Here is a 22,883-nt window from a genome sequence, read left to right as displayed (position 1 = left end):
ATAGTTGTGTTAGTGGGTTTGACTGGTTGATAACATTAACTGATTGTAAAAAGATGTTTGATAAATTAGTTGTTAGCTGATAACTTATTACATATAACATGACTTTTTTCAAAAAAGCTGATCGAAAAGCTGTTTTGAACAACTTTTTGAATTTTAATGTTTTGAAGTGATAAGCTGTTACAAAAAGCTAATTAATCAAACACTTATATTGACTATTTAATCAAGTTAAACAGCTAATAATAATCAAATCTGATAAATGAACTATGTATCACATATGGCCTTAGTATTTTTAACAGGAGCAGAGTAAAGTTAGGTTATGGATATAATATGAATAAATATTATTTTTACCCGTGTCACCTTGTCAATAATATATGTTATCATGCATTATTATGTATAATCATCGTATTAGAATTACTGAGATGACTTCTCGTCTCTTGTTATATGCGTATGTCTTGAAAAGTTGAGCTTTCGAGTTTAGGTTGTTGTATTTGTATTGGTTTATAAAATCACTAAATTGAGCTAATTGAGTTTGAGTAATTAAGTAATTATCAGTAACAATCAAGATGCATATTAGTATTACGTGTAAAAATAATCCTACGTGATTGACGTGATATAAATTAAGACTTAATTCCCAAAATATCTTCCGATTATGATATTTTCTCAAATTGATTCTTTGACTTTTAATTGCATCCAAAATGGTCATTCGACTATTGAATTTTAAGTCAAAATGATCATCCGTTAATTTTAGTGTAGAGTGGGTGTTAAAATGAGGATAAACTTAGTAATTCAGATTTTGCACTTTAATTTAAAGCAATTTGTCACCACCTTTTCTTGTGCTTTGAGACATATACGTTGCTGATATAAAATGTGCAGTAATTAAATTATGATGTTTTTTTCCCAAAGAGATATCATTCAATATATTAGATTTTCGCAGGTTGCATTATTGTAATCAAAATATTTGGTTATTCATTGTTTTGTCAAACAAAATTTGTAGTTACTAATTATGCATTTCACAAAAGGTGTATTCAACCAACACTAACAAAACAAATATCCTGCTCTTACAAACAAATATCGTCAATACCGTCGATGCTATTAAGCCTATGGGTATAAAATCGCAGCCATACGGTAGGGTTCTTCGTCGCAATTGGCAGTGTTTCACTAATTTGGGGAAATTCGCATGTTTAGTTCATTAGGGGAAAATTGTTGCTTTAGTTAATTAGGGGTTTGTCAAAAAAAAAAAAAAGAGGAGAAAATAACGGCTGGTCAAAGGTCTAAACAACAAAACATATAAAAATGTCTATTTTGCTCTTCTTGTTAACGCCAAATTTAACGGAGTTCATTTTGACTTAAAATTTAATAGTTAGAGGACTATTTTGGTTATAATTAAAAGTCAAAAAATTAATTTGAGCAAAGACTATAATCGGAAGACCATTTTAGATATTTTCTCTATAAATTAATTTAATACTCAATTCATTACAATACAGTGCACCAACAAAAGAAAAGTAAGATATACTTCAAAAAGTATGTCAATAATTTTCCAATATGGCATGTAACATTTAGGGGGCGTTTGGTTCAGGTTATATTATATAACCAAGGGAATGTGACATTCCCGAACTTACATTCCTATGTTTGGTTCATTTTCTTTCAGGGAATATAACATTCCCAGGGAATGCAACATTCCCTCCACATAGGATTTTGAAGGGAATGTGATTCCCTTCGTTTTGTTAGGTAATGTAAGATAACCTTGCATATTTATGAATTTTGTCACTTTAATTCTAATTGTAAGATAACCTTGCATAACCAAACATGATTATATTACATACCTCAATTTTAACCAAACACAGGAATCTAACATTCCCAGCAATCTAACATTCCCTAAGGTAATCTAACATTCCGTGAACAAAACGGCCCCTTAGTAAATTAAAAAGCACATGCTTAGTAATAGGATAATTGAATGAAGGTGTATGGAGCAGGACATGTAAAATGTGTTTGGTTAGAATGAAAGAATTAGAGTGAAAATTTGTAATTTTTAGAAAAAAAATAAAGTATGAATAATAAATAAGAAATAAGAATTCAAATTACATTTTCAGTAAAAATGAATAGAATTATCGAGAATGAGAAGGGAATAAGTGATATAAATATTAAAATATCTATGTGTAATAATAATAATAATCATTCTAATAATAATAATCAAGGGTAATTTAGTCATTTCTTTTGTTTTTTTTTTCCCTTCCAAAATGCACTTGTGTTTGGTTGACATGAATTGTAATTCAATTACAATCAAATTCAGCAGAGGTAAAGACTACAATGTTTGATTAAAAAGAATCATAATTTAAATTCTTATATTATTCATACCTTATTCTTTTCTCACTGAATTACAATTCTTTACTTCCAACCAAACATCGCAATAACTCATATCCATTAGCACAACACATGTCGTGATGGCGGAAGAAGAAAAAATAAAATTGGAGTTATTATTATAGTAATGGTCATCTTTATCAGAGTTTCAATTTCATCTTTTTGGGGCGTAGTGAAGAAGGTCCAAAAAGTTATAGTGGCCTAAACGGACGATCCGAAGAACCCCCACCCTTTTTCTCTCTCTCCTTCAACTACTCATCTCTTCTCTCTGCAGACTCAGTAAAAATCATAGTACTACCAAAACTCTTTAAAATCAGAAATTGGGTATTTGATTTTCTTTTGATTCCTAAGCTCACATCTTTCTTTGAGTTTCAGCAGCTCTAATCACTCATCAATGGACAACATTTAAATTCTATCAGGTACTGATCTCTCTTTCTTTCGTTTTTGTTGTTCTTTTCGAATCTTTATTCGGCTTGAAAATTTTGGAATGAACCGTAAAAGGTGCGGCGATTTTTAGTTTTTGGCAGAACCCATATCGGGGAAGGAGGATCAAAGGAACATACTAGTAGAAAGGAAAAATCTTTGGTCCGGCTACGTATAGGTTCTTGAAGAATCATGGCGGTGGTTGAGAATGGGAACGACGGTAATGTGCAGAACGACGTCGTTGCAGCCGATCGTGACCAGTCAACAAAGAGCAGTGCGCAGAGTGATCAGAGTTCCCAGACGGTGCAGAATGGCAATGGAGTGCTGGGCGATCAGCGGTCAAAAGTGAACGGTTTGGATGCGAGGAGAGATGTACAGATTGACGAGGAGGATGGCGATGGTCGGAGAGGGTTTAAGAGCGAGAAAGAGATGAGGGATTTGGAAGAAATGCTCTCGAAATTGAATCCCATGGCGGAGGAGTTTGTGCCGCCGTCTCTCAGCATCGGCGGCAGCCTTAGAGTGGTGGCGCTGCCGCCTGGTGGAGGGCACTTTGCTAACAATTTTGTATTGCAGCAGGCTAATTCCGGCCTTCGTAATGGGAACTCCATTAGAAGGGTAACAAATTATTACTCTTTTTGTTTTGCAGTTTCTTGAAACTTTTTTTCCATATTCTTTCTTATAGTCCCAGTGTGATTGATAATACTTTGTAGCTACTATTGATTTTGAGATTTTAATACTGTGTTCAGAAGAAGAATGGCAATGGTTATGCGAAGAAAAGGATGAATAACCGAACAAGTATGGCTCAAAGAGACGATGTTATAAAGAGGACAGTATATGTATCTGACCTTGATCATCAGGTAAAGTATCAGAGTTTTGATAGGCAGCTCTTTTTGTGTCATTAAGATGTTTAGCTTGATTTGATTACATGTTTTTTGTATGCAGGTCACTGAAGAGCAGCTTGCTGGACTCTTTCTCAACTGTGGCCAGGTGCTTTTCCTTTTACCACACTTCAATACTTGCAAACAGATATATGGTTTACCCTTTTGATTATGTTGATGGAACTGCCCTCTCAATGCTTCACCTTACTTTTTGGTGCTGAAGGTTGTTGACTGTCGAATATGTGGTGACCCCAACTCGGTGCTTCGCTTTGCTTTTGTTGAATTTACTGATGAAGGTAGGTTGAGTGATGCTTGTTTAATTTGTATTCGTATTGCTTAAGGCCACTGTTGTAAAAATCGGGGGGCCTAGGCGGCCGCCTAAGAGCTAGGCGCCCCTAGGCCGAGGAGATTTTACCCTTAGGTGGGCATTAGTCGTTAGACTAGGCGGCCTAGGTGCAAGTCTGACAACTCGGCACTTGAGCCATCCAACTTGGCCAACTCGGCCGAGGTGTTTTCTTTGGGTGTACAATGTGTACACTGATGTGTTTTTTCTTATTATTATTATTACTCGCCCGCTTAGGCGACCGACTAGCGCCTAGCACCTTCTACAACATTGCATAAGGGCGCTTGTTACACTTTTAACTTGGTGTGCAGAAGGAGCAAGGAATGCTTTGAGTCTAGCAGGAACTATGCTTGGGTACTATCCAGTGAGGGTGCTTCCCTCTAAAACTGCTATTGCACCCGTTAATCCAACATTTCTGCCACAGGTCAGATTTATGGATTCTTGAAATATTTACTTTTGTTGTTAGAGGGCACATTATAGAGTTGCACTGATCGATGCTAAGTTTGTTATCTTCTTCTGGGAGGTTTAGTCTGAAGATGAAAGGGAGATGTGTGCAAGAACTATATATTGTACAAACATTGATAAGAAGGTAACTAAGGATTTAATTTTTTTTTTTTTTTTTTTTTTTTTTTTTTTTTTTTGATGTGTTTGCTGAACATCTACTAAAAAATAGGCTAATGGTTGTATATTCTTTCAAATCCAGGTTACTCAAGCAGATGTCAAACTCTTTTTTGAAACCATTTGTGGAGAGGTTTGTAGCTCTTTTGGTATAAAAATATTTCAAAGTTTTGCTCCTTGAATTGCATATTCCATTTCTGAAAGTCATCCTAAATGTAGGTTCACCGTTTGCGGTTGCTTGGTGACTATCAGCATTCAACACGCATAGCATTTGTTGAGTTTGTAATGGTAACCACCATAGGCTTCTTCTTACTTTGTCTTCTTTTGCTAACCGCACTGCCCTATCATGATTTGAACTGCAAAATTTGTAGTTTTACATATTTTATCTATCTCGTGTCAATTATTTGAGCATTGTAATTTTTTGTTGTACCATTCTGCATTTCTTTTTCTTTATGCATTTCTACTTGACTATTGTATTTGCCATTTAGGAGGATCTCCATATGTGTGTATAAACTGGTACTGTATTTGGCTCTGAGGTCAAACTGGAAAATCTGATATGCTAGGAGGGTCAGAATTAACGACCTCCCAGCTCTGAAAACCACAAATGTAGGTAGCTACTTTAGACAGTTTTATATATCCTAATCCTCTACTCTTTCTCCTAAAAGGAAAAAGTCTATTGTCGGGGGTAACCCCAGCCAAGATGGCAAGAGATCCACACTTATGACCACAAGGTCACGAGTTAGAATCCTTGTCCCCTTCGTTTGAGCCGGTCAGCAATGGGTAACCTAGGCTGGTTTACTTCCTTCAGTTCCTTGTGGTCCTTTGCCAGTTAGGGTCACAAGGTAGGGTCTGTCCCCTTTTTAAAGGGTTGTGGGGTTTCGCTCGTCATAAAAAAAGAGTTTATTGTCGTTCTCCATTATTATGTGAAGTTTCTGTTTGATCATGGTGTCCCTAAAGCTTTTTCCATGTATTGTGAAATTAACTTTTATGGTTGGTTATATTTCTTATACAGTTAGCTTTAACCTACAGTACTGGCATTATTACAATCATGTTTCTGATAGAAATATGATAACAATTATTATTATTATGGTGTCTTGGTGGCCCACAGGAGGAAAGGGTTGGTGTCAGTATGTCACTGCAGGTGGTAGTTTGTAATGATTATGGTGCACTACACTAAAGCATGATAGGATCAAACTAAAGCTGTTGTTTATGTCTTACAGAGATGGGGTTTAGGGTACCAAATTAACAGAAGCTATATTATTATTATTATTATTATTATTATTATTATTATTATTATTATTTTTGCCTAGTCATTTACAATAATGATATCCATTGAGACATTAGGGCTGTTTGGTTGGATGTAGTTGCAATTCAATTACAACCCAATTCTTTTGCCACGTGAATTACAATGTTTGGTTGGAGGGAATTGCAATTGCCTCCATTTGTGGAATCGGAATTCTAGGACCCCCCCCGCCCCCCTAGGAATTGTAATTCGGAGCAGTGGAGAAAGCAAAAAAAAAAAAAAAAAGGAGAAAAGGAAATGACCGTTTTGCCCTTGATGATGATGATTATTATTATTATTACACAAGGGCATTTTAGTCTTTATATCACTTCTTCCATTCTAATTCCCAATAATTCTATTCATTCTTACCAAACAATGTAATTTGAATTCTTACTTTATTTCTCCCTTATTCTTTTCCCACGGAATTATAATTCATTTCCCCCTAATTCCTTCCTTCCAACCAAACGCCCTTAGGACATTAGGTGCATCCCATCCATCATCCGTGCCTATGATGTTCGGGTGATTTTGCACAATACATTTTTGCGGTGGAATCTAATCATCGCCGTATTACCACTCCACTCAGCGCATACAATTACTGCTCAGTTGATTTTGAAAATAGCGTGCTGAAAGTTTTTTGTACTATGATCAGTTTTCTCAGATAGGTCTAATTTGAATATTTTGTGCATATTATTGTTCTTCCATTCTGCTTCTCTTCCTTATAAAGTAAACAATGAAAACACAATGACATCTAACAATGGTTTGAACTAACACAATATTCTGTAATTTCCTTTTTCCTATACTTGTCCATAATCCGATATTCATTTGCTCAAATTTAATGTATGAACAATTGGATGATAAAACTGTAAACTTTTTGTGTATTTGTGAAAAATTTTGTTGGCTTACAGGCTGAGAGTGCGATTGCTGCATTGAACTGCAGTGGTGTTATCTTGGGATCACTTCCGATAAGGTCTGCCTCTGAACTGCCTGCCACATTTCTATCGTTGTATATGCATCATCCATCTTAAACTCTATCGTTGTGTTTCAGGGTAAGTCCATCAAAGACTCCTGTTCGACCCCGTGCTCCACGCCCTGCTGTGCTGCACTGATCTATCCTGTGCCACCGCCTTAAAGCTGTTCTTGTTCGTATTCTATTCTATACATATAGATGATACAGATACCTCCTCCATAGCGCTGTGCTTAGCCGAATCTATGAATTAGGGTTTTGGTGTTGTCGGACCCGTCATGGTTTGGTATCTGCAACCAACGTTTTCTTTTGTAGCTGTGTTAGATGTGCAACCAACGTTTTCTTTTGTAGCTGTGTTAGATGTTGTAGAGAGTTGGATGGTGTATTACGAGAGGCGTAATTTGTGGTAATTTATGCTGCCTGCCAAGTATGTTCAATTCTGTAGGCTGTGCCTCAAAACTAATACTCGTACCATTTCATCATGTTTCTATTGTTTATACATTGCTTAAGTCTTCTTCCCTAATGCTTCTGTGGATATGATTTTGTTCTTTCCGTGACCTAATTTTCATGGCGAAGGCCCGTGAAACTTGAATGATAAATTAGATTGTAGTTTTTATTCTTTCAGTAAAATATGACAAATAGTGAGGGTATTCTCTGATACTAGCGTTATATCATGGATCAGGGTTAACACTGCACTTTGAACCTTGGTTTATGTGTTTGTGTTTTGTGTAATTGTGTTATAATAAATTCAAAGTATCCATTTTATATCTTATTTCACATTTTTTAATGAAATAAAGAACAACCTTGAGCGGGTTAAACTATTGAGGGTAAACACAATAACGGTGTGTACCCTCAATAATTTTTTTTTTTTTTTTTTACGAGTTTTGATGAAAGTATTTTGCATGTTTAGTAGTATGGTGGAATTAGATTGATTACATGTCTGGTTATGTATGACACTATAATGGGGACAAAAATTTTAAAAATACAAAAATAAAAAATTAAAGCAATTGATCATAATATAAGAGTGAATTCCATTTTTGGTCCTACTGTTATAGGGGCGTTTTCAATTTTAGTCCACCTTAATTTTTTTTGCCACTTTATAATCACTATTATTGAATGTGTTCCACTTTTAGTCCCACCGCTAGTATTTCCATAAAAAGGCCGTGTAATCTAGGTGTATTTTGACCTTTCTTCTCATCCAAGACTATGTTTGACTAAAGAAATGAGAACATTAAACCTAAAACTTAAGAAACCTCGTCGGCCCATGTTGGAACGAACGAAACGATGTAGCTTTGACTTCCCATTCTCGTTGTTCGAAGAACCATCTTCGAATATTGGAGGAGGAGGACGAAGCGTCTGGATTAAAAGAGAAGAGACAAACATAAAAAGACCAAAATACCTTTTGATTATACGGCCTCTTGACGGAAATATTAAGGGTGGACTAAAAGTAGAACACATTCAATAACAGTTGTTGTAAAGTGGCAAAAAAAATTAAAGTGGACTGAAATTGGAAATGCCCCTATAAAAGTAGGACCAAAAATGGAATTCACTCATAATATAATGACATCTAAAGTACCAATATGAACAAAAAAATCAAAACAAAGATCTAAAAGCACTAATTCAAACTTCAAAATCATATTACCAATAATATGAAATAATACCTTTTTTTTTTTTAAATTAAAAAATAGAGTTTTTAATTGAAGGGGTAATCAAATCTCATAAATTGTGTTTTAAAAAATTGTTAACTAAACACTAACTATGATTTTGATGCCAAGCACATTGTACCCTCCCCTTGAGGGAAGGTTACAAGATCGAACCCTGGTGGTGGGGTGTTGACTATTTGGACTGCAGTAGTTAGAGAAAGTAGTATAGAACATATACTACCTTGTAATAAAGTCAATTGTATTAAAAAAAAATACTAACTACGATTTTGATTCACATTTTTAATATGTAAATCTATGAACCAAACACACCCTAAATTTTAGGTTAGTCCATTCGGACAATCAAGTTGAACTAGTCCGCTGGACCCAAATTGGACTAACTTGTTCGAACCGTCAAATATATCGATTTGAGGCAGATCTGGCTAAAATTATGGGCCGCATATAGATTGATATTAACTGGCGGGCAATTTATATCCTACACCGGGCGCGCGTTGCATTATGGGCCCAGATGCAAAACGACGTCGTTTTAATTTTTTTTTTTTTTTTTGAAATTTCCCGCCCCAGTGAATGGCAGTAGTTTTTTCTTTAAAAAAAAACCCGCTGTTCAAGAATGTACACAATGTTATACTAGAATACACATAATTGTATACATGAATGTACATAATTATATAACAAAATATACATACTCTTTTTAAAAGATAATACACATAATCTAACATAATACATAATAAACATAAACTTTTAACATAATACACATCAACTATTAACATAATACACACAAATTTTCTGATTCTGTTGAGATATTTGATGATATTAATCATCTATATTAATAATAATGTATCTCTTTGTTTTCTCATGTGTCTCTTGGGTTTTCCCATGTGTATCTTGGGTTTCCCATGTGTCTCTTGGGTTTTCTATGTGTCTCTTTGTTTTCTTTGTATTAACTCTTCATCATCTTGTTGGCACTATAAATAGAGTGCTTGTATTGAGGTTTAGACACAAGAGACAATACATAATCAATTCTCCTTTTTATTCTTTGTTTGTATTCTACATGGTATCAGTCGCTAAGGTTTATACCTGCGTATAAACTCATCCATGGCCGACGACAACCTACCGCTGGCGCAGCCTCCCCAACCTCAACCCAAAATTGAACCAAACTCTTCCTTTTACCTTGGTCCTCAAGATCGACCGGGTGATTTCATAACCCCGACACGTTTGACCGGAAACAATTATGATGATTGGGCTGCTGACATACAGACGGCGTTGGAGGCACGACGAAAATTTGATTTCCTTAATGGAACGATCACAGGACCAACTCCACCTTGTTCTTAGTCGGATTGGACCACAATCAACGCTATGCTTATTTCTTGGCTAATGAACACCATTAGTCCTGAGGTAAAACGCTCTCTTGCTAAATACAGGGATGCCAAAAAGTTATGGGATACTCTCGAGAAAAGATTTGCAGTGACTAATGGGCCACGCATTCAACAATTAAAATCATCTATTGTTAAATGTGAGCAGTCTAAGAATATGTCTGTGTCCACATATTTTGGCCAGCTGTCAGCACTATGGGAAGAATTACATACCCATGAGCCTATTATTAAATGTTCCTATTGTGTCTCTTATACCGCCGGCAGTGAACATGAGGCACGACGAGAAAATAGCAAGCTACATCAATTTTTAATGGGTCTTTGTTCAGAGTATTATGCACAAGTTCGCACTAATATTCTGTCCATAGATCCATTACCATCTCTTGACCGTGCTTATCAAATGATCCTCCAAGAAGAGACAATTTGCTCAACTACAGTCTCCGAAGACAAGTCACCAGAAGTTATGAGTTTTGCTGTCAATACCGGTTCTGGCAAGGGTCGTGGTCGCTTTGATAAACCAGACAAATCTCATCTCTCTTGTACTCACTGCAAGAAATCTGGCCAGGACGTATCTCAATGCTTCGAAATACATGGCTATCCAGATTGGTATGAGAATTGTGGCAATAACAACGCGCATGGAGGACGCAGTGGACGGGGTAGAGGTGTTCCCCGTGCCAATGCCACTTTAACCAAAAAGCCCATTGACAGCTGTGGAGTTCCCTCATCTCATTTATTCTCACCGGACCAATGGAAGGCATTAACAGGGCTAATTAGTGGTACAAAGGTTTCTGATGATCAATTGACTGGTAAGTTTGATGCACGATTGTGGATAATTGACACAGGGGCCTCTCGTCACGTTACTGGTGATTCCACTCGGATGACTTATGCAAAAGATATATCTCATTGCCCTGTTGGTTTACCTAACGGAAAAACAGTGGTTGCAACTCAAGAAGGCTCGGTTCGATTAACAGACAAAATTATTCTTCATCATGTTCTTTATGTTCCGTCTTTAAGTTGCAATCTTATTTCTGTTTCACAGTTAAATGATGATATGCAGAGCAGTGTTCTCTTTAACTCTCATATGTGTGCTATACAGGATCAATCGAGGGAGCTGATTGGAACGGGTGTTAGACGGGATGGACTTTACTACTTCAAGGGAACCGAATCAGTGCAACATCTTACAGTTAATGGTGTGACAAATTCAATTAATCTTTGGCATCAACGAATGGGTCATCCATCTGAAAAAGTGGTAAAGCTACTTCCCTCTGTTGGAATTGTGGGAAGTTTTAATAAAGCTTGTGAGGTTTGCTTTCGTGCTAAGCAACCAAGAGAAAAGTTTCCTTTGAGTAATAGTAGAGCATCTCGAATATTTGAGAAAATACATTGTGATTTATGGGGTCCTTACAAACACCAATCCTCTTGTGGTGCGCGTTATTTCTTGACTATAATTGATGATTTTTCGCGAGCAGTTTGGATTTATTTGATGGTTGATAAAACTGAGGTTCTCAAAATGTTTTTGTCTTTTGTCGCTATGATTGATAGACAATTCTCTCAATCAATCAAAGTCGTTCAGAGTGACAACGGCACTGAATTCCATTGCTTGCGTGAATTTTTTTCTGCCACTGGAATTTTATTTCACACTTCTTGTGTGGGAACTCCTCAACAAAATGGTAGGGTTGAGCGGAAACATAAACATATTCTCAATGTAGCGAGAGCTTTGCGATTTCAAGCTGGTTTGCCAATTTATTTTTGGGGAGAATGTGTTCTTGCGGCCGCACATCTGATCAATCGGACACCAACACCGTTGCTTGATAACAAAAGTTCCTATGAACTTCTCTTTGGTAGTCCTCCATCTTACAACACAATTCGTGTTTTTGGGTGTCTGTGCTTTGCTCACAATAAAAAAGAAAAAGGCGATAAATTTGCTAGTAAAAGTCGAAAGTGCATCTTTATGGGATATCCGTTTGGGAAAAAGGGTTGGAAGCTGTATGATCTTGAAACCAAAGAATTTTTTGTTTCCCATGATGTGAAATTTTTTGAGGATGTTTTTCCATTTCCCCTCGCGGATACGACTACCATTCCTCATGAAGAATTTGTTCATGAAGATTTTTCTGCAATCATTGATGCAGCTCCCCAAACGAGCCAGACCCTCAACCTGAGCCAAGCTTTACACCCGAGCCAACGTCTCAGCCTGAGTCAGACTCCATACCCGAGTTCAGCTCACAGCATGAACAACACACTAGTAATCTTGTTCCAAATAACCAAGACCAGAATGTTGAGATGGGTCGGGGTATGAGAAATAAAGTTCCTTCAGTGTGGATGCGCGACTATGTTATTAATTCTACTGTTGTTAAAAGTCCATCCTCCGTCACACCGTCTCCACAGTCTCCCTCAGGTACTCCTTATCCTTTAGCACATTACATTAATTGTGACAATTTTTCTCTGCCATACAGAACCTTTATGGCAGCAATTCTTTCTGAAAAAGAACCAAAATCTTTTAAAGAGGCGATGACACATAGCGGTTGGAAAGAATCTATGACAAATGAAATTCGGGCCCTCGAAGACAATCAAACTTGGACTCTTGAACATCTCCCACCTGGGAAAAAGGCTCTTGGGAGTCATTGGGTGTATCGAATCAAATATAACTCAAATGGGTCGATTGAAAGACTCAAATCAAGATTAGTGGCTCTTGGTAATCATCAGGAAGAAGGCATCGATTACACTGAAACTTTTGCTCCTGTTGCCAAAATGACTACTGTTCGTGCACTTCTTGCCATTGCCTCCTCTAAAAATTGGGAACTACATCAGATGGATGTGCATAATGCTTTTCTGCACGGTAATCTCGATGAAGAGGTGTATATGAAGCTTCCCCCAAGCTTTGAGGCATCCGATCCTAAATTAGTGTGTCGATTGCGCAAGTCCTTGTATGGATTAAAGCAGGCACCGAGGTGCTGGTTTGCGAAACTTGTTACGGCCTTGAAAGGGTATGGTTTCTTACAATCCTATTCAGACTACTCCTTATTCACCTTTACTCGAGGTGGAATTCAGATAAATGTACTTGTTTATGTCGATGATCTCATCATTTCTGGGAATGATTTTGCTGCTCTAAAGACATTTAAGGCTTATCTCAGTGATTGTTTTCATATGAAAGATCTCGGCACTCTAAAGTACTTTCTTGGTATTGAGGTTGCTCGTAGCGCCTCTGGACTGTTTTTGTGTCAAAGGAAATATACACTTGATGTTATTTCTGAAGCAGGATTGTTGGGGGCCAAGCCGGTTAATGTTCCTATTGAGCAAAACCACAAACTCGGCCTAGCTAGTGGACCAATTATCTCTAATCCGGCAGCTTATCGGCGTCTAGTTGGAAGACTTATCTACTTGGCCGTAACTCGACCGGATCTCGCATACTCTGTTCATGTGTTGACTCAATTCATGCAAGAACCACATGATGAGCACTGGGAGGTAGCTTTAAGAGTTGTCCGTTATTTGAAAGGTACACCGGGTCAAGGGATTCTCCTACGAGCAGACAGTGATTTAACGCTACAGGGATGGTGTGATTCAGATTGGGCCGCATGTCCTACTACTCGGCGATCGCTTACGGGTTGGTTAGTTTTTCTTGGCCATTCTCCAATCTCGTGGAAAACAAAGAAACAAACTACTGTTTCTCGTTCTTCCACAGAAGCAGAATACAGATCCATGGTAGCCGTTACTTGTGAACTCAAATGGTTAAAGGGCTTGTTGTTAAGTCTGGGGGTTCATCATCCCAAAACCATAAAGTTATTTTGTGACAGTCAATCGGCTCTTCATATTGCAAAGAATCCAGTCTTTCATGAACGCACAAAACACATTGAAGTGGATTGTCATTTTGTTCGCGATGCAATTAAAGATGGTTTGATCTTCCCTTCCTACATTCCTACCAATTCGCAATTAGCTGATATCTTCACAAAGGCTCTGGGGTAACGACAATTTGAATTTCTTCTTCGCAAGTTGGGCATTTCAGATCCGCATGCTCCAACTTGAGGGGGGGTGTTGAGATATTTGATGATATTAATCATCTATATTAATAATAATGTATCTCTTTGTTTTCCAATGTGTCTCTTGGGTTTTCCCATGTGTATCTTGGGTTTCCCATGTTGGGTTTCCCATGTGTCTCTTGGGTTTTCTATGTGTCTCTTTGTTTTCTTTGTATTAACTCTTCATCATCTTGTTGGCACTATAAATAGAGTGCTTGTATTGAGGTTTAGACACAAGAGACAATACATAATCAATTCTCCTTTTTATTCTTTGTTTGTATTCTACAGATTCGGATGTACATAATTGTATAAAAAGAATGTACATAATTGTATAAGAAATGTACATAACTGTATGAACCAATACACATAACTGTATGAACAAATACACATATCTGTGTGAACAAATACACATAATCCCAGCAACTTCCTACCGCACCTTCCAAAACGACTCAAAACGACGTCGTTTTGGGAGGCGCGCGACGCACAGTGCTATGTGCGCCGTGGTGTAGGGTATAACGATTGACTGGCCAACTTTTAGTCAATTTCTTCGACATAAATAGTAAAATAGATTGGTTTAGCCCATAAGTGGGTCCTACATAGGTTGATAATTAACGGGCCTGTATTCAGTCGATCTGTTCCACACAAATAGATGCAAAAGTTAATTATTGTTGAGAGTGGGATTTGGACCCACGCCCTTTCGGACTAAAACCTTAATCTAGCGCCTTAAACCAACTCAACCATCTCAACAGTATTATTTAGATTTATACTAGTATTTTATATATTATATAATTTTTCTTTCGATATCTTTGCCCTTTTTTGGCCACTAAATTTATATTTACGGTAGATTTTGTCCCTTACAGCTGTAAAATTTTTCCGTTAATTTTTCTTTTAAGTAGTCTTTTTATTCCATTACAACAAAATTTGTTATAAAAATTTTGAAAACTCTTATTTTGTAAGGTTAGTTTGATCGCATGCTTTCTTCTACATATTCCTTTATTCAATGCATTTCATTTTTCAACTCAAAAATTATAAATATTAGACTAACTTGATATCTTTTATCAAATAATACTGGACAAATTTGAGCACTTCTTGAGTTAAAATGACATAGGTTGAGTAATGAGGTACGTAAGATAAAGTTTGATACCTAGATGCCAAAATCAAATCTTGCAAAATTACGATTTTATAAATTTTTATCTAGAACTAACATGATTTGTCTATGAGGAGCTAAAAATGTTACACCAGACTCATGGACCAAAAATGTTATTTCTCATTTTCTTTTAAGGGATATAATTGTATAAAGAAAACAACAATTTATTCATTTAATTGTAATTGTGATATATATTTATTATTTCTTTAATATTTTTAATATAAATTTAGTTCATATGTTTTTAACAAAACAAGAAATTGTCTCATGGTTTGTCACCTTTTGAATGACCCTTCGCGAGATTTTTCTTATGCAAATCATTAGGAGTTGTTATTCTCTTGTCAAACACTTTGAATCGGTGTCCTTCGAATTTATCCGTCAATTAACGAACGTGTTTGCACACACCTTAGCAAGAGCAATAGATTCTCAATTTGATTTTTCTATTTGGAACATTTCTATTCCCACTTGCATTCAACCTTTATTGTCAGTTTATTAATGCATTGATTTATGGTTTAAAAAAAAACCCAGAAATTTAGACATTGACAATATGATTTTATTAAAAACTTGAGAATGAAATCTATCAACTCATTGGAAACTAAATTGAATAACTTAAACATTGATGGTGTATCTATTGAATTTCGTTTAGCAAAATTGACCTTTTTGGTCATTTTTAAGGTATTAATTTGAGTTATGTCCACTTTTGATCTGATCGGGCTAAGGTGAATTTGGATTCTCCTAATTAAGATGATAAATTTGATATATTATACATTCAAAATAGCTAATGAGTGGAAAATTAAATTTCAAAACTGTACATATGATAAATGTTGGAAAAATAGAGTTTTGAAAGGCTTTGATGGAGTCTTTGTCTACATATGTGGGTTTATACTAGTATAAATATATTTTAACTTTTTAAAAAGTTTGAAGTTTGTGGCTAAGACTCCTAAGAGACTCTGGAGTAAAGGGGTGGGGGTGGAGGCATCTCAAAATCTTAAAATGAGTTCCATATGTTTGAACTCGTGTACACCTAAATTGTACATTGAAAATTTTAACATTCACGTTTGTTCAAGTTTTATGTGAAGCCAATACTTCAACGCTCCTAAGATTCGACCGATTCTTAAATTAATTGCGGTCATAAATTTTGAGAATATTTCTTAAATTAAATTCCCTACAAAAAATTTTTAATTAAATATTTTAAGGTCACAATTGAAAGATTAGTAAAAATATAAATTTCCTTATAATAAGTGAACTATAAATTTGTATTTTATAAAAATAGATTGCTCTTTTTTTTTTTTTTCCAATTATTTATCTAGAAATGAGAAATTATTGAGTTGACAAAAAGTGTGATTATAAATTTTATTTCAAACATATGAGAAAAGTAATAGTCAATAGAAAAATATTTTTGATTTGTTAAGACTTAAGAGAAAATGTATCAGGTAACAATAGTTCTACTTATAGCTATGTCTATATTATAGTTCTAGCTTATTTAAAAGCGATGTATTTATTTGCTGTAGATCCTAAATGTTTCAATTAATCAATTGCATGATAATGTACAAAACTTTTCTCCACTGCGTTGGGGATTATTGTTTATTGGGAAAATGGCATTTTTTACCCCTGAGTTATATACTTATAGCACTTTTTCCCCCTCAATTATTTAGGTAAGCACATTAGCCCCCTCAATTATTCTAAAAGTGGTGTTTTTTCCCCCCCTGATATATTAAATTGACATTTATACCCTTAAAGTAAACATTTTATTTATTTTACTACTCCAACAAATTATTGCGTATACGTAGGGATGACCACGGTTCGATTTGAATTGAACCGGATACTAAAGCAATCGAATTAATAGTTTACGGTTATAATTCAGATCTAGAACCCAATATTTAAATGTCAATTTATTAAAATTATCTATCAAAAAAATTGAATCTTGAACCGTGAAACGGCGGTTCCGGATCTGATTCGCGATTTTGAACCGTCTTTATTTTAAAATTTTATTTTTTATTTTAAAATAGTCTAAATTCAACAATAAATGTATTTTATTTTTTCAGTTCGGAACATTAACCGTCCGTTCCGGTTCACGATTTTAATAAACTCTAAATATCGAATTTCGATTATAAATTGTAATTGGAATATTTCTGTTTGGTTGCTATAGTGTTTGTTTAGTTTGAACCAAATTATGATCATAATTTGTTGGAGAAAAAAAAAATTTAAATATTTAGTTTAAGGGTAAATATGTCCATTTAACATTTCAGGGGGAAAAACAGCCACTTCAATAATTTAGGGGGAAAAAATGCTATAGGTATATAATTCAGGGGAAAAAAGTGCCATTTTCCCTTGTTTATTTGGAGAAACTTAGGAAAATGTTTGTCTGCATAATTTGTGGGCTTCTATTACTGGTAATATGGAGGACTGAGTTATGGATAATGTTGCAAGTCAAGCATATGTGGCAAATATTTCATGGAGTCTATTTTTGTTATGGGACTTTAGACTATTTGTTGGGATCAGGGGTGGACGTTTTGGGATTTGGTTTCAGTTTTAATATTTTGATATTAAAAAAATGATACCATACGGTTTAACATTATAGTTCAATTTGGTTTCAATTCGGTTTCAGTTCGGAATTAGTTTGAATTGGTATTCAGTTTGGTTTTAGAACCCCAACTTTTAACATATCTTAATTTTTCAAATACACTACAAAACAATACATATTCACGTAGTCCAAATTCAAAGTCTAAATATTATATAACAAAATAGCAATCCAAAGTTCAAACACACTACTAAGTACTAATTACCAAACATTTGTTGGCTTTTTTCCCCAACCGACTCTTCAGTTGGCTCATTTGGAATGTTTTGTTGACAACATGAAGAATCATCCAGCTGTATAGTTAATATTTGGATAACAAGTGTCAAATACTGTATAATTAATTTTTAGACACAATCCGTCATTGCTTGGCAAAATATATTTCCAGTGCATTGAAAATCAAAATTAGAATGATGTTGAAGCACATTAATTTCATATAAACATGAAACTAAGGAAAATACTAAATATTGTAAGAATAACTCAAATTAGAGATAATTGTGAGACAAAGAACAATGACGGCAAACAACAAAAGTGCAAAGTAGAGAATAAGCCATAATGAAGTCATATTTAAAAGGGATACAGTAAATAGGAGTTGAACGACGCAGCGGGCAGCAAGGAAATAAGATTTAGTTCTTTTATTATTATTATTATTATTATTATTATTATTATTATTATTATTATTATCATTATCATTATCATTATCATTATCGACTTTTTATCGTACCGTTCGATATACAAAAATTATTTACTGTTCGATTGTTCGGTATATTACCGATCCGAACTAGTTCGGTTCGGTTCGAAAAAATCAAACCTAATTGCCCACTCCTAATTGGGATAGAGGATTTTGTTTTGTAATTTTCAAGATTGATTCTCTTTTCGCAGTTAATGAGGTGAAATTTACATCAAATCTAAGAGGTTCTCGTTTTCACTTGCTAGAGGTATAATAGATATTTTGCCAGAAATTGAATATGCATAATCAATCACATCTCTGGGAAAGCTAACTTTTGTATAAACTGAATGGTAACAAATCATAATAATTCTTGCTTAGATTTACAAAGTGTGAAACATACCTAATTATTTTGGGTTGGTCTCTTGTGTAAAACGGATCAAATTTAATAAAAATGAGTCATAACATAATTGCATATATAATCAATATTTTAATCCTTATATATAATGCTTTTTATCATAAATATAGTACTTTATATTAAAATTATAATAGACAATTTGTAGAAAATAAAGTAATAAAATAACATAATATCAAATATAATCAATACTTTAAGTCTTATATATAATACTTTATAGCAAAAATGTATTACTTTATTGCAAAATTATAATAGACAATTTACAAGAAATAAAATATTATTACATAGCAAAATTGCATATATAATCAATACATTAAGCAATATATATAATACTTTATAGCATAACTGTAATAGTTTATAGCAAAATTATTGTTGGAAAAGTTGGCTAAGAATAACATTTAAATTGACTATTTTGTGATATAATTTTCACTGGTCTACTTTCCAATTTGGATTGGATTAAAGTGGATAAGAGTTATCTTAAGTGAGAGATTTAATTTGATATATTATACGAACAAAATGGATAATGAGTGAATGTGAAATTGATTATCAAAGTATACTCATTTGAATAGGAAAAAAAATGGGAGTTAGAAAGGTTTTTGAAGGAGCCTTTGTCCTAAATTGGAAAAGGGATGTGAGTTTGCACTAGTATAAAACAATTCCTTTGTTAAGGGAGTTTGAATTGTATAACATAAATGCTTTCTCTCTCGCGTAGGAGGTGCAAATCAAATCCCAAAATGAAACTAATTTGCGAACTTGATATTTTCTCTCTTGCTTCTCTTCGCGAGTCTCTTTTTCCCTATATCTCCCGTGTTATGGATGACGACCCATGGACATATGAGCAAAGTCTCCTTGTTCTCAAACGTATATCCTTGGATGAAGATCCGAATTCAGTTTCTCTAGATAATGTTGAGTTTTGGATAAAAGTTCATGGTCTACCGGCTGGTTTTCGTTCGGAGGCAGTATTACAGGCCATCGGGGGTTTTATTGGTCGTGTCACCAAAATGTATGAGGGTAATTTTGACGGTGCTATACGTATCTTTTTTCGGGGGGGGGGGGGGGTGGTGAAGGGTGATAGAAATACTAAGTTCTTCCATCTGTATGCCTCGGCTAGGAAGAGGAAAAACCGAATTATGAAGCGTCGTGATGATGCCGATCAGTGGGTTGAGGGTGACGGTCTGCTGGGGCTGGCTATGAGATATTTCAGGAACATTTTTACCTCTAAATGCGTAAACATCAACGAGTCTCTAGATGATTTTGCTCTAAAAATTGCTGAGGTGGATAACTAGCGTTTGCTTCGGCCATTTACGATTGAGGAGGTCCGAGAAGCCCTTTTTTCTATGGCTCCGGACAAGTCACCAGGGCCTAATGGATAATTCAGCCCGGCCTTTTTCCAGCACTTCTAGAGTGAAATAGGCCATGATGTGACACGTTTTGTTATTGACTGTACCAATGGAGAGGGGTTCCTGGTTGGGTTGAATGATGTAATCATAAGTTTGGTCCCTAAGAAGTCGACGCCTACCACCATGGGAGACTTGCCCCCGATTGCATTGTGTAACGTAACCTATAAAATTCTCTCGAAAATGTTAGCTAACAGATTGAAGGAGATTCTTGAAAAGGTGATTTCGGTTTCACAAAGTGCTCTTTTACCTGGGTGTATGATTACGGATAACGTGCTTATTGCCTCTGAGGTTATTCATTATTTAAACCGTAAGAGACAGGGCAGAGATGGGTGGTGTGCGCTTAAATTGGATATGGTGAAAGCGTACGATAAGATGGAATGGGCTTTTCTGAGGGAGATTATGACTCGGATGGGCTTTGATCACCGTTGGATTGACCTAGTAATGCATTGTGTTACTATGGATCGTTATAAGGTAGGTGTTAATGGTGGTCTCATAGATTTCGTTGAGCCAACGTGTGGTCTGAGACAAGGGGATCCCTTGTCTCCTTATTTGTTTATTCTGTGCGCGGGAGGTCTTTCTCATTTGATCCTTGGCGCAGTTCATAAGGGTGTGGTTTTACCGTGTGTTGTGTCTAGTGGGGCCCTCGGGGTCTTGCACTTATTTTTTGCGGTCGACAGTCTGCTATTCTTTAAAGCCATGGTGTTGGATGTTGAAGCTGTTAAGCGTTGTCTCATTAGCTATGAGCGTATGTCGGGCCAGTCTGTCAACTTTGGTAAATCTTGTATTGTTTTCGGCTATGAAGAATATTGGCTGCCAGTTGTTTAAGGCTAGATACTACCCGTAGGTGGATTTCCTTGATGCTAAGATTGGTGCTAACCCGAGTTATTGTTGGAGGCCTATTCTAGCAGGCCAAGATGTGCTCTGCCAAGGCTGTTTTCGGAGAATCGGAAATGGGTGTGCTATGAATGTATGGAAGCAGCCCTGGTTTCCTAATGATGCTGATACGTTCATTCACTCTCCTATTTTTGAGCATGATAGAAATATGAAGGTTAGTGCACTGATTAACCCTGAAACAAAGGATTGGAATATTGAGCTGATAAATGAGTTATACCTCATTTTAAAAATTTCAGTAGCTACTCAGTTTGAGAGTCATAAGGGGTTTTTACTCAGTTAAGCATGGTTATAGGCTGCTATCTGATTTGCATGCGCATGGATCCTCTCTCAATGGTGTTTGGCGTGATATTTTGCAACTAAAGATCCCCCCGAATATTCAGAACATCCTTTGGCATTGTATTCACTATGTTATCCCTACTATGGTTGCACTGGCTACTCGAAGGTTGGAGGTAGACATTTCATGTCCTCTTTGTAGACAACACCCTGAATCTCTAAGGCATTTGATGTGTGAATGTATGCAGGTTGTCCCTTTATGGCATGATCTTATGGACTACCCTCTCCCAGAAGCTGATGATGACTTTGTTGCATGGTTGTCAGGGTGGTTAGCGCATGTCGACGTGGTGACAAAGCTGAAACGTATTGCCCTTTGTTGGTGTATTTGGCGCGAGAGGAATGAAGTCGTATGGAATCAAAAGACTTGGCAGACTACGAGAATTAAAATGGAGGTGCTTCATATGGATATGCCAGAAGACATGGTGACAGTGTTTGTTGATGCGACTGTGTTTCCTGACACTGAGTTTGACAATCCAAAATTAAATTTTTATAAATTCAGTTTTAAGAAATTTCAAAATAGCCATTTTTCACTCTACCAAAATTTTTATGATGAAAACGGTGTTTGAATTAATTATTTTGAGTTACGTTTTAAATAAATTCAACACCGTGACTTATTCTATCTCTGAAATTCTAAATTCTCGAGTGCATTGCGTACTAAGTTTTTGACCCAAAAGTCAATCTGACTGAAATCGGGAGAAATCTGAGAAACCTAAACTAAGTGATTATCTAGAAAGTATTTTTGAAAAAATATATTTTGACCCCCAAACTATTTAAAACTATCTTTCTAGATTTTGGTCTATGTTGCTTGGTGAACCACAAGACTCCATCCCTTGTCTGATGCTTTTAGAAAATCAACCAAATTACCATTTTGCCATCCTCCAATCATTGCTGATCTTCTTAGGGCTTTGAGCCACTATAAAATGAATAGTTAGCAACCATTTTCCTCTTGATTCCATCATTGTCTTCCCCACCAAGAGCTCTGCAAGAACACAAAGAAGAAAACAGTAAGTTCTTAGGCTTAATCTCATCCATTTTCCATCTAGCTTCCATTCCTTAGCTTTCCATCTCTGAGATTATTGTTTTTAAGGTTGTTGTGTGGCTTGTTTGAGGTATTTAGGTGGTGAAGGGGGTAGTGATTGACTTGGGAAGAAGGAGGAATCCCAACAAGAAGAAGATGCAACAAAGGTATAACCATGGATCCCAACTAGCTTTATTTTGACTCTGTGAAGTCTAGATTGAAGTGAAAATGCTTAGAAATGCTAGTTTATTGTTGTTGTTGAGCTATTAGTGATCTATTGTTGATCTATGACTAGGGATGGTGGTGTAGCAAATGTGAGTGATGATGAGTGTACGGGTGTGAAATGTCGTCCTCATGAGATTGGGGGATATGACACGCAATATGCAATCACAATAACTAGGCACTAACATAAGAAAATCAACAAGAAGCTAAGAAAATTATAACGAGGTTGAAGCTACGGTAACTAAACAAAATAACAAAAACACATATTAATAGGATATAAACACTAATTAAATAAAGAAATAGGA

General features: G+C 35.7%; 1 protein-coding gene across 4 annotated transcripts; it reads left to right on the top strand.

The window, feature by feature from the left end:
- Positions 1–2,519: 2,519 nt before the first annotated feature.
- On the top strand, positions 2,520–7,389 carry LOC109150066 (polyadenylate-binding protein-interacting protein 11-like). 4 transcript variants are annotated; one of them, XM_019298036.1, is made up of 12 exons: positions 2,520–2,649; positions 2,734–2,777; positions 2,886–3,396; positions 3,528–3,638; positions 3,724–3,768; positions 3,883–3,955; positions 4,314–4,426; positions 4,532–4,591; positions 4,706–4,753; positions 4,840–4,908; positions 6,808–6,869; positions 6,948–7,389. In XM_019298036.1, the coding sequence occupies exons 3-12, from the start codon at positions 2,974–2,976 to the stop codon at positions 7,006–7,008; spliced, it is 1,065 nt and encodes a 354-aa protein (XP_019153581.1). In that variant the 5' UTR covers positions 2,520–2,649; positions 2,734–2,777; positions 2,886–2,973; the 3' UTR covers positions 7,009–7,389. The 4 variants fall into 4 exon arrangements, 3 of the variants coding, with proteins under 3 accessions (XP_019153581.1, XP_019153580.1, XP_019153582.1); XR_002049084.1 differs by having other exon boundaries at positions 2,522–2,777; positions 6,948–7,187; positions 7,223–7,389; XM_019298035.1 differs by having other exon boundaries at positions 2,520–2,777; positions 2,860–3,396.
- Positions 7,390–22,883: the final 15,494 nt, after the last annotated feature.

The sequence above is a fragment of the Ipomoea nil genome, unplaced genomic scaffold (assembly GCF_001879475.1).
Source record: "Ipomoea nil cultivar Tokyo-kokei standard unplaced genomic scaffold, Asagao_1.1 scaffold2191, whole genome shotgun sequence".
Classification (NCBI taxonomy): Eukaryota; Viridiplantae; Streptophyta; class Magnoliopsida; order Solanales; family Convolvulaceae; genus Ipomoea; species Ipomoea nil.
This window is presented reverse-complemented; position numbering and strand designations above follow the sequence as displayed.